The sequence below is a fragment of the Micrasema longulum genome, unplaced genomic scaffold (assembly GCF_059751315.1).
Source record: "Micrasema longulum isolate JH-2025_06_02 unplaced genomic scaffold, ASM5975131v1 h1tg000014l, whole genome shotgun sequence".
NCBI classification, from domain to species: domain Eukaryota; kingdom Metazoa; phylum Arthropoda; class Insecta; order Trichoptera; family Brachycentridae; genus Micrasema; species Micrasema longulum.
This window is the reverse complement of record NW_028277222.1, coordinates 247,998-267,317: the sequence shown is the minus strand read 5'-3', so window position 1 is coordinate 267,317 and position 19,320 is coordinate 247,998. Positions and strand designations below refer to the sequence as shown.

The window sequence follows — 19,320 nt, the reverse complement described above, 5'->3', positions numbered from 1 at the left end:
GTTAAGGGGTTTTAAGATATCATCAGATCCATGCGAAAGTTTTTCGTTTTGCAAAAGTTAACACAATTTTTCAAGAACATATCATACATCAATATATCGAGACGAATTTTTGAATTTTTGTATGTATACCTGTCTGATTAAAGATAGGATTTGTAAATCTGATGTAAAAGTGAATTTGTTGTAAGAATTAAATCTCAGTATGTAAAGTGGCGCCCAACGTGGAGCCCAAAGTAAGTTAGTTAAATTTGAGGTTTTTCATAAAAGTTGATTTTAGCTATGTATGTTATTTATAAATATCAAACAAATGAAAATATTTTTTTTAGTAATGTGTAAAAAATATTGGATATAGGTAGTTAACTTATACCCACCAGAGATGTGTCTGATTAGACCCAGTAGTATTAAAAATTATCATTAATGTGACAAGTAATTTATTTGTGCTCATGTATTTGAACTCAAAACTTTATTACACATCTTATTAAATCAGAGCACATTTAAATGATTTAATTATATCGAAAACCTTTTTTTGTCTAAGTAGATTTTAAGAGTTGAAAATTAAGTGAATGAATGGATTGTTTTTGTATAGATACGAGTTGCAAGTGGAATGTACAAATTAGTTTAAGCATTTTGAATGAGGAATCGCTGGAACCGATGCATCAACGCAGGAGGAGCCTATTTTGAAGAATTTTGATTGAATTTTAATCGACTCACTGACATTACTTTTCAAACACAATGCATCATGTCAAAACAAAACAAATTTGTAAAAAAAACATCTCGAGAGAATAAAGTTTTTTTTTAAATACTGCCAGTCATGTTTTGCTCTTCTGTAATGTTGGCTTTTTGCAGATTTTCAACTCTCGCATGGAACTGACGATATATTCGTATTAAAAATAGCGCTCACCGATTTCTTCCAAGATGTCATACTTGTCGTAAACAGAGTCCGTGGAGATTTCGACTGGTTGTGGAACGTATTTGGAGTAAATGTCGAATACGTAGCTGTCATAGTCCTTCACCGGGCCGTGGTCTGCGTTCGTTCTGATCTTCTTGCCATTTTCGTCGACTGAAATGAGGAAGAACATGTTTAAGGTTTTCGCCCTTGCAAGTAATATTAGGCTATTAAAAGCAAACTTAGAAATCTCCATTGGAGGATATTAACCCTTACGCTGCTACGCAGTTTTTCAAGAATCTAATCAGAAATATTATTATTAATACATTTTAAAAATATTTTATCGAATACGTTGTTTTCCAAACACACCTTCTGTTTTAAAAATTAATAGCAATTCCAAGAAAAATCTTCCATTTCATAAATATCTAATTCAAGCCCAGTGGAGTGAGCAAGATAGACAACTCGTGCCGCCCGCAACACATTCTCGTACAGCGGTTGTAAACCCTTTCTTAATCGAAAATAAAAACAAACAAAAATTATCTCGCACAGCAATCTCAAGGCGCATTGTTTTAATAGTTATTATTGAAACGACAGTATCATGATGGTTTTTTTGTTGATTGCGGGGCAAAGTGCCCTTATTATCAAACCTACCACTTCCATGAATGCATGCTAAACAAAATTTGGGTAAAATATATCTTGGATGATTCATATGAACAAGTGACGTCGTTCAAAGTAGTTCGTTTTTATTAAAATATTTTTTTTTTTTTTTATTAATTTTCAAGAAACTTTGCTGTACAATTTTATGTTCGAATTTTTACCGCGCGTAAGAAAACATTTTTTGTATAAAATTTTCCGTAGGGCTGAAATAGGTACGAAACTGAATAATAACCCGTCGAATAAGTAATTTTTATGTTTTGAAAATGTTTTATACCACTGACGGTTAAGTGCAACAAGCAGTTCCCGAATTCATTTACCCTTTTGGGGATTATGACGTCAGCATCAGTCTAGTTAGAACTTTATGATAGGGATTAACAACAACGATATATCGTTGTTTAGCAGTCTAAGGGTTAAATAGTTTCACCAACTAAATGGAGAATGTTTTTAAGTTTGCGGTGTCAAGTATTATTGAAATTTGTTTTTGCAAGATTAAGAGACGGTTTTGAATTACGCTATTATTCAATGAGTGGGTTTTTATGTATGGTTTATTTTGGCATCAATAACTGATTTTCCGTTTTTGGTGTAGATTTTTAAGTTTGCTTCTTTGAATAATGAAGAAAAATAGAAGTTATCTGTGTGCTATAGAACCAGAACCATGCCTAAAGGTCTTGAATTTGATTATAGGTAGATAGAGTGAATTTTTTTTAAAAAAATTATTGCATTCTGCCTATGTTAAGCATCCATCTTTCTTTTGCTCTTCCATCCGTTGATTTTTATTCACCCACAACGCCTAAAATACTCAAATAATTCAGCCAGAAGAATCTCCCACACCAATAAAGGTTTCAGCTCTTTTACTTCACAAAAGTCATCAGACGGAAGAATTGAGAAAAAGTTGATGTTTAAATATAGGCTGAATAGTGAATTTTACACAGTGTGTAAAGTGGCCACTTAAACCAGCCAATGACAGGTCACTGTTTAATGTTCACTTCTAAAAAATGTTTTTCCCCTTGTCGCAATAAATTTTAATCTTAATAACTCTCTCATCATTCCCTTTCTGCACCGAATTGTACTGCAGCGTATCTTTGTCATTTTCGTTAAATGAAGGTAAGATGATCAGTCTTACGCTTCAGGTGCCAGTCCAGGGACTATGAAATGTTTAAGTATTATATAACACCTTTTCAAATAAATATTTCATGTTATGTCGGGAATCGAACTTGAGACCTCTAAATAATAATACTAATAATATTTAGCTGTTTTATATAGCGCCATTTTTGTGAAAAATCACCTCAAGAGTGCTTTACAATTGTATACTTAAACTTACATTCTAAATAAATTAAAGTGTCATTTTTTTCTGATTTAAAATTGAGGCTATGATAATCTAAGGAAGTGAGATTTTAGTTGGGATCTGAACTGACTGTGACTGTCAATGATTCGTAAGTTTGAAGGCAATCGGTTCCAGGTAGAGGGGCCAGCAATGACAAAAGCACGATCTCCGAATCTAGTGTTTGGGGAGCGCCGGATTTCGACAAGTTTTCCTCTGCCTGAATCAAATGCTGACATAAGAGTAGATTTCTTTTTGACATGCATTTTCCCTAATACAAAGGTCCGATAGGTATCTTGGAGCCATTTCATGAAGGGATTTGAATACTGTCCAGCAAAGCTTGTATTTTATTATCTTTGGGCTTTTTAACCAGTGCAAATCTCGAAGATGTTGTGAGATGTGAGAATATTTTTTTACTCCCGTAATAATCCTCGCTGCTGCATTGAAAACAGATTGAAGTTTATCAGTTTGGTATTTTGGGAGATTTGCGTATATTCCATTACAGTAATCAAGACGCGAAACGACATAAGCATTTACAAGAGCTTTAGTTGCGTCTATGGGAATATTTCACCGCACGGATTTGATCTGTCGGAGATGGAAGAAACCAGCACGTACCGTTTTATTGACTTGAAAATGAAGAGAAAGATCTGAATCTAAATGAACACTCAATAATTAAACATTTATACTAGCAGTAAGGTATAAAAAGAAGCTTTCTTGGTAGACAAACACACTGATTACTGCCCTACGAGGACGACAACAAGTCTCCAAGGAGTGAAATTCAGCACGTCTACAAACCTTTGAAGTCGTTCAGGACATTGCTAAACATTATTCTAATGAAAAAATAAATGTGACAGTAAAAATTTAAATGATTTGCTCACCGGGATATTCCTTCTTCTTGAGTTCCTTCTTGATAATGTTCTTGGTCTCGATGAGTCCCGAAGTGGCCGAGGCATCAGACCTTCCGTAGATATTCTCCGCGTAGATCCTGAACTCGTACTGGTGGCCAGGAGCGAGCCCGGTGACTGCCATCGTCGTAAATCTATCGAGACAATGTATTCATTTAATTATTTTGTGGCTGTGATGTCACACTAGTCAACATAGGACACAAGACTTGATCATCATCATCAGTGGCGCTACAGCCCGTTGTGGGCCCCGGCCTCCTCCAGAATTTGTCTCCATTCGTCCCTGCACCCCGCGGCTCTTCTCCAGTTCGTCTCATCTCTCGATACATCTCTCTTATTTATTGTAATCTTCAAGAGATTATGACAACTTTCTAGGTTTTTCTAAATCGAAACGTTCGTAAAAACAACCAGAACATAGAAATGAGCAAATAACAATCAAGCACATGATGACTGAACTAACTAAACTAGACGAGAAATAAAATGACTTGACAATATTAAATTTCTAATGTAACCCTAACGGTTTTTTTAAAATTGTAAATAAATAAATAAAAAAAACTAAATGAAGTAATCAAAGCAATATTCCATAGATTCTTGTCAGTTTTGTTATTGGCTGGAGAAATACAACTTACCGCGGTCAGTGAAAGTAAGAAGGCCAACCGTTTCATGACGTCACTACTAAAAAGTGACACACTGGTTACAGTCATTTGGCGCGGTATTTAATGAATGTCACTTTAAAAAATCATATCTTTGTAAATAACGCACAAAAAAAAAAAAATATTTTTTCGCTTAGTTAAATAGTACGCTAATAGAAAAAAAATTGATTAGAAAACAGTGGAATTCCTCATTCTCCTCTTTTTGGTTTCTATTCATCTTTACTTATTTTCTTTTTTTTATAATTAACATATAAGAGAAATAATTCTGATTATATTTTGTGTCAATTATTATAGTACTATGTACTTCTTAACCAAATATTTTAAGAGCTCTCTGGGCGTTTATCAAATATATAAATAAGCCCTGTGAATGCCTAGACTTCCATATTACCTTCTCAAAAAACATTTTTCCTATTTGCTGCGACAAATTTAAATAAACTATTTTACGGAGCACTTAACTTCTTCGTTACGGAATAAAATACGTCACGCACCTTGTGTTTCCTACCCTTATCCAGCTGGACATGGGGTGTTCCCTCTTCTCCACCAAGTAGTTGGTGATGTTGGAGCCTCCGTCCCATACGGGAGCCTTCCAGGAGAGGGCCAGCGAGTCCACGGATATGCTGTCTACGGCCGGGAAGCGCGGAGGGTCCGGACGGTCTGAGAACCAAAACAAGAACCGGTCAAAACTCTAATCAACATTTTTTTATAGCTAAGTTTGGACTTGTATGTATGGCGTCGGTAGATTAAGATAACCCTTCAAAATAATGATAATAATCTAATAATGGTAATGAGTGTGAATAAACAATTTTTGCTACAGCTTATGTGATTGAAATTTGACATAAAATCAAGAGAATGAAACTATATAATTATTTGATTAAGTAGACAATGTTGTAGTTACCGCTGATTTCAATGTTGATAATAGCTGTGTCCTGTCCCAGCTCGTTCTCAGCTGTAATTCTGTAAGGACCGGAGTCCAACTTGCTGGCGTCGCGAATTGTAAGGATAGCGTGGCGATCTATAAAAAATGATAATATACAATTTAAAAACACATTTTAAGCATAATACTCTGTTATGGCCCTGCCACACTCGACGAGTGGCATGGGAAGTAGCGAGAAAAGGAGGCAGAGACGAAGTGTGGCAACGTTACTCGTCATGCCACACGTCATGCCCCTCGTCGTGCCCACCGCTCCGCTCCCTATTTGTCGGTTTTCGAGCACGAGTCAAAGGACCGGCAATATGAGGGCGAGTGGCTGGCCATATAATTGCGCAGTCGCAGTACGCATCGAGCGCTCACACAAGACGCACGCGTCATTTTTGAATGATGTATATTTCTTTGTATGACATTGATATAGTTAGCTATACTAAAAATGCATAGCGCGCACGCTGCCACAGTTTCATCGTCCATTGTATAGAAAGGCAAATGACAAGTGCGGAGCGTCGCGATTAATAGCGCGAGTAGAGCTGTGTGCGGGCAGAGAGGGAAACATCGGGCGAGAGGGTGACAGCGCGAGGAGCGAAGTGATGAGCAGCGCAAGGAGCGTAGTGCGGCGGAGCTATTATGCTAAAGACGAATTCTTCTAATGTTTCCTATGTGAATTTGGGTTTTGTGTCCTTTTGTATTCCTTTACTGTCATGGTGGGAAATTAGAAAAAGGTGATTGTACTGACCATGTCTATCTGATTGATCACAAATTGACAATACTACAGTGAGATTCACAATGTAAGCTTTGACATTATCTATATTTTGTTATTTTCGCAATTTGATTGTAAAGAAATATTAAATTTTAAAATAATTAGCTTTGAAAAATTGATAGTGAATACGCGAAACCGAAGAAAAACATAAGTCTTCAACAGTTTTGTGTGGATGCTTTCATTGGATACTAAAGTCTGTCGAAATGCATAATTTAATAATATAAAATAAATAAACAATTATCGTATAAGGATAACCTCATTTTAAGGCAAATAAAAACCATATTGTAAAACATTACAATTAGGAACTTTAGTCCTGCGGGAAATAGGATACAAAAAACGATTTCTTACGCACGGTAAAAATTAAAGCATCTAATTGTACGACTAAGTTTCTTGAAAATGTATGGAAAAAATCATAAAAAAATATCTGAATAAAAACTAATTTTATGAATCGAACAATGATAAGAGAGTTCAGAAATATGTCTGATTTACGGTAAGTTAACGGACCAATCGGCAGAACTGACCGAGAAGAAGTGGAATAGAACTTGTGTTGATATTACTCATGGAGTAATATCAGAAATATAAAACTTAAAAAAATCATAGCGCTGATAATACGATACACAAAAATAAAAATTGGCTTAGTTCAAAAGTCCATTAACAAATAAAAAAAGCCCTTTTTAAACATTAAGTTATACACATCCATTGTGTCGTCGCGCGCGACCAAACAAGTTCAAGTGCCCTGTTCAAGTCAGCATCCCACAGAGCCTGCTCGCGAGTAGCATCCAAACAATTATGTTTTGACCCCAGTATAAGGTGAGTGTCTGTTGTCATTTTGTAGTGGAGTTCAGAATTTTCGTCAACAATGCAATTTGAGACATAGATTTGTGAACCAGTGACCTGCCGATCGAGAGCCTATCAATCTTCCGGTAGATGGCACGATTAAAAATTCGATTCATAAATAAAAATAAATATTTGCAGTCATAAAATAACAAACGCAAATATTTCAATTATATAGATAGCTGTGATTGAAAATTTAGAATCAAGATGTCGTATGAAAATTAAGTTTATAGATGTATGTTTTTTTTCATATATCTGCATCTGCATATTTCTGACAAAGTGAAACAAGTGTCATAACAGCCTAAGACACACATCGCATCAACATCTACACAATACTGGCATGCGTGCAATAGTAAAAGTGAAGTGCTTCATAAAAGAAACAAACATAAGAAATTTAAAAGTGAGTACAATTTCTATACAGTCCACAACATTTCTTCTGTTATCAGTGTACAATGCCTAAAAGGTAATGAGTTATAATTATTATAATAGTTGGATAATTTATATAGTGCCATATTTGAGAAAATCACCTTAAGGGGACTGTACAATAAATCAATATCCCAGCACGCCTTGCAGCTACAGAGAGCAAATAAAAATATTTTTTTTTATAATATAATAATAAAACCAAATATTTCAATTTTGTAGCCATTTTTTATGTAGTTGAGATAGCAAATTTAGAATCAAGATGTCGCATGACTTTAATTCTATTATTTCAGTACTATTTTCGTGGCCATGCTTTGAAGTACTTTCTTCGCTATGATCTATTTCTTACCCTTTCTCTCCACGTGGTAGTGTCCGCCAGACTCAATATGCTCTCCCTCTCGCACCCATATGTGATCTTGGGCTTGGGGTGTCCAGTGAAGGGAATTTTGACGATAACGTTCTCTCCCTTATCAAAGTAGGCAGCGTCGCGGAAGCGGGGCGGAATGTTTAGTTTAGGAGCAGCTGAAAATTAAAAAAATATTTTAATATAATCCAAATTGTATATTGCGTTCCTAAAATTTAACAGTAAATATTTCAGAAATTTAACTGTATGCTGTTTTTTTTTACACTCAAACCCAGAGAAGTATAATATACTAGAAGGCGCGTAGAATCATATTTGCACATCGCACTGTGTCCAAAAGTCTGACATCCCGCCTGCGCGCATGTGTGAAATGGCCACGTAATATTACCAGACCCCGAACAATATATTATGATAACACAAATAAAATAATAATTTTGTGTCATTTTATGTTATGTTTTACCTCAAAAAATATTTTACTGACTGGACTACAAAAAAACATTGAATGATAATTTTTGTAATTGAGTAAATTTTTATTTAGGTTTATAAATAGAAAGCCGGGTAAAAAAATCGACCATCCTGGCAATACTAACAAATGTCGACCTTGTTTTATTTAACAATCTGACAGACGGTAAAAAAATCAAATTCTTAAATAATATTATTGGTGAATTCGCTATTTACACATGAAATGTCATCGCACTCTATTCCCCTTTAATCCCAGCAGTATTTTGACACTTATAAACGACACAATACGGTATAGTTGATTTTAATTCGGCAGTTGCGTACTATGCGACGCCTTTAGAGTAACTAATGGCTAAAACTTAAAACGACTCATCAGTAGTTTAGTCGGCTTTAGTTTGATGCGCGTAGGCGGTTTCTGGACTTTTATTATTCAATGCCTTTTTCACTCACTTCCACAACATTCCTTCTGTTATCAGTTTACAAAGCCTGAAAGGCAATGAGCTGAAAAAACAGTGTGAGCGGACTAAACAGCTGAACAAACATTTTGGTAAATTGTATTTCTTTTTACATATTTTATTTATTTACATTCTTTATCAAAATACAATTTTACGTTCACTTTGCCCAGCTAACAAGGGTATATACCCCGTTCCAAGCTAGGCAATTTTACATTCATATATATAATAATAGTTAACAAATTAATAGAGAGCACAGACTAATAAAATATAAACTTATTCGTTTACACATTTTGATACATATACTATACATACACACATACACATATATACACACATATATACACACACACGTACATACACTCATGCGCATACACATACATACATTCATAAAAACATAGACAATTTATTTATGCGAAACTTCATGATTGCCATCCATAAATATATATTTTTTAATTATTCCTTATTTTTAAAAAAAATTTTCGACATCCAGTAAGAATCTCCAATCCGTGGCATGCATCGACTTTTCTGACTCCCTACGACCAATGTCATGAAAGAGCGAGGTAAACACTTTCCGCAACTTGAAAACACTCCCGTCTTTCCACGATTCCGGCTTAAGGATATGGACCTTTTTGCCTACGTAATAGTATTGTCTCGATGCCAGAACAGTGTTGACCCCTTCACTTAGTATCAGATTTCTATTAGATTATCTTGAATTATTGTTGTGGTTGACGCTTGGGAAAATGTCTCTATTTATGTGTGTAACCACTACTGTTCTCAATATATACTTTTGAATAATATTCAGTACTCTGAATTCTTTGAAGAGCAAGTCACTTGGATAGAGAAATGTTTTTTTTTTAATTACTCGGATCAAAGATTTCTGTGCAAAATTATATTAATATATTATTTATTTGTTTGGAAAAATTGAAGTTTTTAAAATGTTTTTTTAAGGGTTTATCTTTTCTATAAATTGACATAAATTCACGGCTTACTGGGAACTGTCATACCAATACTAAGTGGCAAATAATTTTCCACTCACTCATGATGAGCAGCTCCGCCTTGGTGCTGCGCGTGCCCGCCTTGTTGACCGCGCGGCACACGTACTCGTCCGCGTCCTCCCCGTACACGTCCGTCACCGTCAGGAAGTGCGTGTCGCCCTCGGACCAGATGCGATGTCGCGGGCCGTTGGTGATCTCGCGCGCCCCCTTGTACCAGGTGATGGTCGGCCGCGGCTGTCCCGTGATCGTGCACGTGAACTGGGCGTTGTGGTTCTGGATGCAGTTGGCGTTCTTCAGCGGCTTCACTATCTCCGGCGGAGTGGCGGCTGCAAAGAGAACCACAAATAAATGAGATAAAGAAATAAAATAAGGGTTAAAGATACGGAATCCCTATTTTGTTAGCAGATATCAACTTCAGCGATATTTTCAGTTTTTCCAAATTTATGAAGACATGAATCAGTCCTTGTCTACAAAAATTTGAACAAACTCAAAATATTGTTGATAAATCCACCTGGTCCATGAAGAAGTATAGGAATTGAAAAAATAACATTTTCAGGCGTTGCCTAGTATGTAGGTGAAATAATTCAATCAGATGAATCTCATCCGCATGAATAAAGGTTTGCTCTTTAACTTCACAAACATCAACAGATGGAAGAATTGAATTAATATAGATGTTCAAATATGGGCAGAATGGTTAATGTTACACAGTGTGTAAAGTGGCCATTTAAAACAGCCATTGACAGGTTGTAAGCCCTTTAGATGCCTAGACTTCTATATTACCTTCTCTTAAATGTTCTTCATCTCTGTTGTAATATGTTAAGATATCAACTTGTTAGAGAGACGAGCCGCAAAACTGTCGCCTAACTTGAAACGGCTTGCATATGTGCAGAGACTGGAAACTCCAGAGACAAAAAATGAGTGACTTGATACACATAAATTCAACAGTCAAAATACCCGCCCAAACTTGGATTCCAGACCACAGTCTCACGCTAAAGAAAACCAGATTCAACCTAAACCCACGAAGGCGTTTTCTGAGCAACAGGGTTGTTGATGGTTGGAATAAGCTGCCAGAAAGCTGATCTCAATGTGTCGTCTCAATAATTTCTATAATAGGAGAGATTTATTTTGGAAAAGTTAAAATCCGCGAACATCCATTCATGACGAGAGTTTCAAATGAAACTCAAAACAGCATTATTGGCATTTTATCCGTCACGTTGAGTTGTTTAGTTACAATAATCAAACAATCAATAGTTATTTATAGTATCACTGTATGTAGAAGTATGTACATGTTCAAATTTAGTTGCCATGAATTCACCGTGACAATGTGAGCAGAGTTGAAATTTCTGTGTTGAAAAAGGGTGACTTTTTTACGAAATGTAAAAATAGAGGTTAGTAAACCACAAAATCTAGTAATTTGTTTGTCTTTTTTTTCAAAAAGTCTTATTTTTTTTTTTTTTTTAAATATTCTTATTTATTACAGGCAGGCAGTCTTTGCTGGTGTGCCTTTATCTCTTGTATTGCTTTTTGTCAGCGTTTTCTTACTTCAAAAAAGCATCCCAACGGTTTTTGAACTGGTTGGCCGAAATGGAATGGACAACTAGGCTTAGCAATTCATTCCAGTCTGAAACTACCCTGCTGAAAAGGAAGTTTTTCTTGGGATTGAGGTGAAATTGGCGACGATAGAGCTTCCAGTTACGACCCCGTTAATTTGTATCTCAATTATATACAACACACATGGTAATTTGTATCCAACCCACGCGGTATCACCCAAAAAAGAAACATATTGATAACAGTGACCGTGAAAAACCTTCGCACCTATTTTTCCGTTAATTTGTGTTGGGATTTAATTGATACATCTCGTGCAGGGGGCAGTCATAGTAATCATTAAGTATCTTATGAGTTTCTATCAGGTCTCCTGTCTTCCGTCGTTCTTCCAATGATGTATATCTGAGTGTTTTATATTTAAATACATTGACAAAAAAACATTATTTAAGTATGAAAAAAAAGCATTCCTATTTACGTAATTGTTTCTGAAGGCTCCCAGTGGGTGGCGAAACCAATTGTTTTGATTTGGAAAAGTAAGGTAATTTTGTGACTTCAACAAAAACAATTCTCTAAAACTTCATCATGAAATTAGAATTGTTTTAAAATTGAAAGCTTCATCATGATTGAGTTACGCTGCTCACGTAAAATTCAAATATATTATTATTTTATTTTATTTCGTTTGGGATTTTTACAGCTATTACGTAAACAAAATAAGTAGATAAATATTAAAACTTTTGCCAAATAAATTCAAAATCCACTGTAAATCTAATAACACTTAAATATATAAGAAAAGAGTTAACGTAATTGTATGTGTGTGACGTTTGTATTCATGTGTATGTTAATGTTTGTATGCGTAAATTAATGAGGGAGAGGGTGCGTGTGTGTGGGTGCGTAAGTATAAAAAATAATTGTTTAAAACTTGTAAATGTATTGAAAATGGTACAAGAAAGAGCTTGGTAAAAAGTTTTAAACCTATTTGTTAAAATTTAAATCAAGAAATGTTATAAATTGTATTTTTTAAAAGTATGTTAGATTTCAAAACCGTATTCTGAAAAATTAGCATTTTATTTTAAAATTTAACTGATACACACTGAGTGAATAATGTGCGACGAGTCCCATACAATACGCGTACGGTAGGTAACCACAAAATGCAGTAAATACGATATAATGTCAACAATAAAACAAGGTTTGACAATACGCAAACGTTGATTCAAAATTAACATACAAATACATATTATATGCACCTGCATAATATATAAATAAGAATAACATTATGTTCCAGCCTGTTTGGGCTACTAATTTAACTGGCTTATAAAAACATTAAAACAATGCCATATTGTAAATTAAAAGCGTTGGGTTGACAAGAGGAGGCTCGGTAGATTTGAATACGCAAACACACCAGATTATTCGTCCTTACATTTACATAATTTGCCAGATACATAATGTACTCAACTGAATGCATAATTTATTAAATAATTGATAAATCGCTCACCTTTGGGATCGACAACCTTGACCTGGGTGCTGTTGCTGCTGGGTTCAGAGAGACCGGCCTCGTTCTGGGCGAACACTCTGAACTCGTACACCCTCAATCAGGTTGGAGCAAGAGATCTGAGTCGCCAGGCACAGAGCGACGTTGACGCGCTGCCAGCTGCTCGAGCCCACCTCTCGCTTATCTATCCAGTAACCTGTCGAGAGGAATTATTCAATGTTCAATAAATTGACTATCACCCGTAGCGTAAACTCATTTCTTTGCATTGAAAAATACGTGTTGACGAGAGAGAGAGATTTACTTAAATAGTTTAACGAGGAAGTTTAGTTGAAATGTATTGATTACGCTGTGTTTCATCCCCATTTCCAAAGCCATATCCAGCCATGTAAATACAAGTAATTGAATTTTTAAAGCAATTGTCCTGTCGCATTTTAATCATTTTTCTAGTGTTTTATTTCTGAGATATTGAGATCTGACGATTTTCAGATGTGGCAGATATTTATTTATTTATTTATTAACGGACATTGTCCATGTATACAATTTATAAGGTTTAAATATTACAATAAAAGAATAGTTAAAAACATTTTTTTAAAAAAGAAAGAAGCATTGACAAACATAAGGGACATCGAGACAAGATCTGGACTATTTATTTAGTGCTCGTTTAAATCGTTGTAAACTTTAACCAAAAAAGTCCAGATCTTGTCTTGAGTTAACAATACGACAAAGGCGTGTCATTGGAGAATTTAGGCCATAGTTTGTTCTATGGTGATCGATGAACAGTACTTCATTGTTTCTCAATCTACGAGTCGGAATATTGAATTTTACTTGTCCCAGTAATGATGGAACATCGATTATACCATTTAGTATGCCGAACATATATATGGAGTCAATATTAGTTCTACGTTTTTGTAGACTAGAAATATTTAACATTGACTCTATTTCAGCATAAGAATAATTATCTCTCTCTAGTCCGAGCATCCGCGCTATTTTTCGAAGCAAGCGATGTTGGACTGATTCAATGTGATTTATGCGATTGACATAGAATGGAGACCAGACCACTGAGGCATATTCAAGAAGAGGGCGAACAGTTGAGCAATAAAGAGTTTTGATTGTACGGACATCAGTAAAATCAGAGGATATTCTGTTAATGAAGCCAAGTAATTTCAGTGATTTATTTACTGTATTATCTATATGCTCGTTGTTTGTCAGTTTTTGGTCCAAAATAACTCCTAAATCTCTGATGGACTTGACTACATCAATTTTGGAGATTATAGATACAAAGATTCAACGTATGTTGTTGTACTGAACAAGCTTTCGGTAAAGCAAAGAGTAATTTTAAATACATTAGTGTTAATATTTCAATTAAAACATTAATTATTGCCCGAATACATATTTATTGATGTTCAGCGTAAAAACAAAATTCATCGCTATCAGACTCCCCAAAACAAAAATCCAGCAGACTTATTCTGCCACAATTTCGTTTCGTGAGTTCATTCGTTTGTCATACATCTACCCCATTCTAACGCAATCAAAAGCATATTTCGCTCTCGTTCCCTGTCATACGATAATCATGAATTTACGAAAGCTAATTTTTAACTACAGCGTAAGGCCACGGGCAAGAAATAAAGGACTTAAGATGTTCAATGAGTTGCCAAAATATATCAACGATGCTGAGTCTATCGCATCGTTTCGTGGGATAGTAACGATTTTTGTTAAAACAAACATCTATGTAGGTGGATAGAATGTCAGAATGTCGGAGAGCGTCTGGATTTTATAATTCTCAATCTCTTTGGTAGCGCCACATTTACTATGAAGGTAAAGAACTCGAAAACACGAGAAATGAAGTTAATACAGCATCCCTGAAAATAGGTTTGAAAATGAATGCTTCAAAAACTAAAGTAATGAGTGATGCAAACCAACTATGTGACATCTTAGTAAATGGAGAAATAATTGAAAAGATTGATAGTTATATATACTTAGGACATGAAATAAAGCTCGGCAAAGATAATCAAGAGGTAGAAACAGAACGAAGGCGAGGTTTAGCATGGGCCGCCTTTGGTAAGCTCTCATATATCCTAAAATCTCCGAAGTATTTAATTTACTTAAAGAAGAAACTTTTTGATGCTTGTGTTCTCCCTGTACTGACATATGGCTGTGAAACTTTTGTGTTCACGAAAAAAAATTTACACAAATTATCAGTGACACAGAGAGCCATGGAAAGGAGAATGCTGGGTATTTCGTTGAGAGACAGAAAAACCAATACATGGATTAGAGCGAGAACAAAAATCACCGATGTGTTCCATAGGGCTGCCAACCAAAAATGGAGCTGGGCTGGTCATATAACCAGAATCACAGACTCTAGATGGACCAAAAAGTCCTGGAATGGCGACCCAGAACGGGTAGAAGAAGTGTCGGCAGGCCTCAGACAAGGTGGTCTGATGACATAAGACGAGTTGCAGGAAGTGGTTGGATGCGGTTGGCTCAGGATAGGGAAATATGGAGACTAAAGGGGGAGGCCTATGTTCAACATTGGACAAGAGACGGCTGATGATGATGATGATGATGAATATAATATAAATTTACCTACTGAAGTCTGATCAAAATGTAACAACCTCGCTGTGGGTAAAGCTAGGGTTTCCTAGGACAGCGGTGCCCGTATTTTAACGGCCGCAGTGAACGGTGATGCAGTAGACAGCCGTCGTAACGTCGACTAGAGAGTGGTTTCCTAGGAAAACGGTGTTAAATGGTGTTGATAACACCGTTTTCCTAGAAAACCACACTCTAGTCACCATTACGACGGCTGTCCACTGCATCACCGTTCACTACGGCCGTTAAAATACGAGCACCGCTGTCCTAGGAAACCCTAGCTTAACAATATATTTTTTTCTCGACAATCTGGCACTGATTGTTTCCGCGTGTGCATGTGATTGTGTATCACTGCGCGATCATTGTTATTTGAGTGATCACCATTGTAAATTTTGGATCCTTAAAAACCCATAATGTCGTTAGACGAGTGTCTTTTACAACACGGCATCTCATAGAGCTGGTCCGCGAGAAGAAATTCGAACAATAAGGTAGAGAACCCCAGTATAAGGTGAGTATTTGATACCTTTTTTATATTGGAGTTCAAAGCACCGTTTTCCAATATTATAAACAATCAACCTGCGTGGCGTACATTTGTAGTATTTGACAAAAAAAATATCAAATGTATGGAGTATATACCCTGGATTCTGTTGCCTCCATCGCTCTCTGGTTTCTCCCACGAGAGATGGACGAAATCTCCGCCGACTTCTGTGACTGTCGGCGTGCCGGGAGGTGATGGAACGTCGAATGGTGCTTTGGGCTGGAAAATAAATAAACAATATTATGTGGACAAATATTCCAATAGAGACAAAGCAACTGAGATGGAGCAATCGTAAGGGAATGTGCATATCTAGGCATTTACAGGGCTATCGTTGGCTGGTACAAACGATAATTTTTATCATCATCATTGTTTCCATAGCCACCCCCACTGATATATAGGGCACCGCATTGGTACTCATATTGCAGTGTATTCAGATCGTTCTTACCACATGGTAGGTAAGGTGATCAGTCCTATGCCTCAGAAACCAGTCCAGGAACAATAAAATATATTTCGATGTAAATCAATTTTTAAACTAATAAATTTTAATTCAATTTATTTGTACCACAACAGGCCAGAAGGCCCAATCACAGTGGTGAATAACAGCATTGAACACCCAGGTTTGAGAAATAATACTTTTTTTTTTGTGATTTTACTGAGAATAAAACTCTGAGCATCTTAGCCACTGCACTTAGCATATCCACCCTGTCAGAAATCGAACCCAGGACCTCAATAATGATAGGCAAATGTGCCGAACATCACACAACAAGGTGGACTTATCTTCACTTGATTTTCTTTTACAAGCCATCAAATCAAAACAAAAATGTACTCTTCTAACATAAACACCCACAAATATTATATTAACTTTCATGATGGACGCTGCAATGCGACCCAAAATGTCGGGAAAGTGTACAAACGATAACACACAGAATCGTAATGATTTTCAGGGTATAATCAGCGGCGTATTTGGTCTAACGATGAACTGAAAAGCATTTAACTAGCTCCGGGCAACTTGACATATGTGAAATTGCTTAAATTAAGGTGGGTCGGACATGTACAGCAAATGCCTGATTCACACGTCTCTAAAAGATTAACGAGTGGACGCCCAAGAGGTAAGATATTAGTGAGAAGACTTAGGCTGAGACGGGAGGATGAAGTAAGAAAGGATGCAGCGTAGCTTTTTCAGGTGGTGAATTGGAAGATGGCAGTTCACCGATGGAGTTGGAGGCCAAAGTTGAAATAGGCCAAAGGTTGATATGGGCTGTAGGAGAGAGATCGGAGAGAGATTCAGCGATGAGGCAAAGAGTAAAAAATAAGAGTTTGTAGGTGTTTCTATTTAGTTTGTACCTTAACTGGGTTGACACCTTGTAGCGCCGGCCATACCGTTGTCATTGCAGGCGTGGACCCTAAACAAGTATTCTTGTCCCAGGGTCAACCCTTGTACAGTGAACTGGGTGTCTTTGCATGATGATGCAACTGTGATCCATGCGTTTCCTGTGAACAATAATTGTATTTTAATTTATTTCAACAGAGAGAGAAAACATTATTGAGAAGGGTATATGGACGTCTAGGCATTTACAGGGCTTATGACCTGTCATTGGCTGGTTTAAGTGGCCACTTTACACACTGTGTAACATTCACCATTCTGCCCATGTTTAAACATCCACATTTCCTCAACTCTCCCATCTGTTGACTTTTGTGATGTAAAGGAGCTGAAACCTTTATTATGTGAGTGAGATTCATCCGGCTGAACCAAATCACCTGCAAGGCAACGCCTGAAAACAATTTTCCAATTTTTATACTTCTTCTTTTACCAGGTAGTTAATTCAACATTGTTTGAGTATGTCTAAATGCTTGCAGCCAGTCTGCAAGCATTTGGACATACTCAAACATTGTTGAAAAATTGTATCGGTGAAAGATGGTTTTCGGAATCTAAAAGAGTGAAAAATCATTAACGTTCAACAGTCTGATGGCGAAAACTTGAGCTGGATGGATCGTTGATTTCAAATTCTTATCAACATTGTCATTTCAAAATATTTTTCAAAAGTTCACCAGAATCAAAACAATAAAATATAGCTCCATTTATTAAAAAATGAATCGTTTGGAGAAGATTTGGCGAGATCGAGGTATATCAATAAAGACAAAAAAGCGGTTGATGGAAGCCCTGATATTCTCCGTTTTCCTAATGGGGCTGAAACGTGGACAATGCGTGCCTACGAGAGGAAGAGGATCGACGCATTTGAGATGTGGTGTTGGAGAAGGCTGCTGCGAGTGCCTTGGACAGCCAGAAGGACGAATGCATCGGTACTGGAAGAGCTCCATATTACAACTCGTCTATCAGTGGTGTGTTTGAAAAGGATACCGTCTTTCTTCGGACATATTGCTATACGTGAGCCAGACAATCTAGAAAAGGCGATAATGTCTGGCCGAGTTGAAGGTAGGAGAAGCCGGGGTAGAATCCCATATAGATGGACTGACCAAATAAAGATGGCCACGGGGCTTAAATTTGATGAGTCAGTACGTCGGGCTGAGGACAGACTCGAGTGGAACAGACTAATCAGAAGTGTTCATGGTGATCACGATCCTCCGTATTGAGGGACCGACTTGGAAGAAGAAGAATATTAAAAAAATATTTTACTATAAATTTATTTAGTTATGATTATTCATAAACTACCTGTATGTTACCAAATAATCTAAAAAGTTAAATAAAATGTTGTTCGTATTTTTTTAAAGAGGTAGTTCAATACTACAGGAAATTGGATATAAAACATGTTTTTTACACGCTATAAAAATTAGAGCATTAATTGAATGGCGAAATTTTGAGTTTGTTTGAAAATAAGCTTTTGTTGTTTTCTGGCGTATCCGAGTCATAAAACTAATGAGTTGGCTACCTGAGATGTCGCTCCTCTCCACCACATAGTGCGTGACGGGAAGGCCTCCGTTGACCTTGGGAGGGCGCCAGGCGAGGGTGCACGAGTGCCTCGTGATGCTGCTGGTCTCCAGCGGGCCCTCGGGGGGTCCGGGCAGCCCCGTGATGTACACCTGGAAGCTGTCCGACACCTCGCCGGAGCCGTTCTTCAGGGTCAGCTTGTAGTTGCCTGGAGAATGACACACCAATATTATTAACAAAAAAAATCACGAAAAGAATACGTGAAAAATTACAAAAAAGTTCGATCATAGCTTTTTGCAGATGATGCCTATGAGAACGAAAAATATAAAAATCTTGTCCTAGTCTTGTCTACGAAATATTGTTTCAATAAATAAATAACACACAAAGATAAAATTATAATAAATTACTTAACAATAAACACTAAATATTAACGTAACAATAAATAACTATCAACACACATTCCCCGGGAGTTAAATCCAGTCCTTGTCAACAAAAATTTGGACAAACTCAAAATATTGTTTTAATAAATAAATAACACAGAAAGAGAAAATTACGTACTACATAAATAAAATAATAATAATCATTGTTTATTAACAAAAATAACAATAACTTTATCTACCACATAAACACTAAGGAAATAGATTTCT

The 19,320-nt window shown here is 36.3% G+C and overlaps 1 protein-coding gene across 1 annotated transcript in view; it reads right to left on the bottom strand.

The window, feature by feature from the left end:
* Positions 1–19,320, bottom strand: part of LOC148285679 (twitchin-like) — a 263,782-nt gene that overhangs the window by 3,565 nt on the left and 240,897 nt on the right. Inside the window, 13 exon segments of the mRNA XM_088239054.1 lie at positions 899–1,057; positions 3,740–3,900; positions 4,905–5,070; positions 5,312–5,428; positions 7,708–7,765; positions 7,768–7,880; positions 9,670–9,954; positions 12,666–12,754; positions 12,756–12,858; positions 15,885–16,005; positions 17,131–17,161; positions 17,163–17,277; positions 18,675–18,881. Coding sequence (XP_088095180.1) covers positions 899–1,057; positions 3,740–3,900; positions 4,905–5,070; positions 5,312–5,428; positions 7,708–7,765; positions 7,768–7,880; positions 9,670–9,954; positions 12,666–12,754; positions 12,756–12,858; positions 15,885–16,005; positions 17,131–17,161; positions 17,163–17,277; positions 18,675–18,881 — 1,725 coding nt within the window.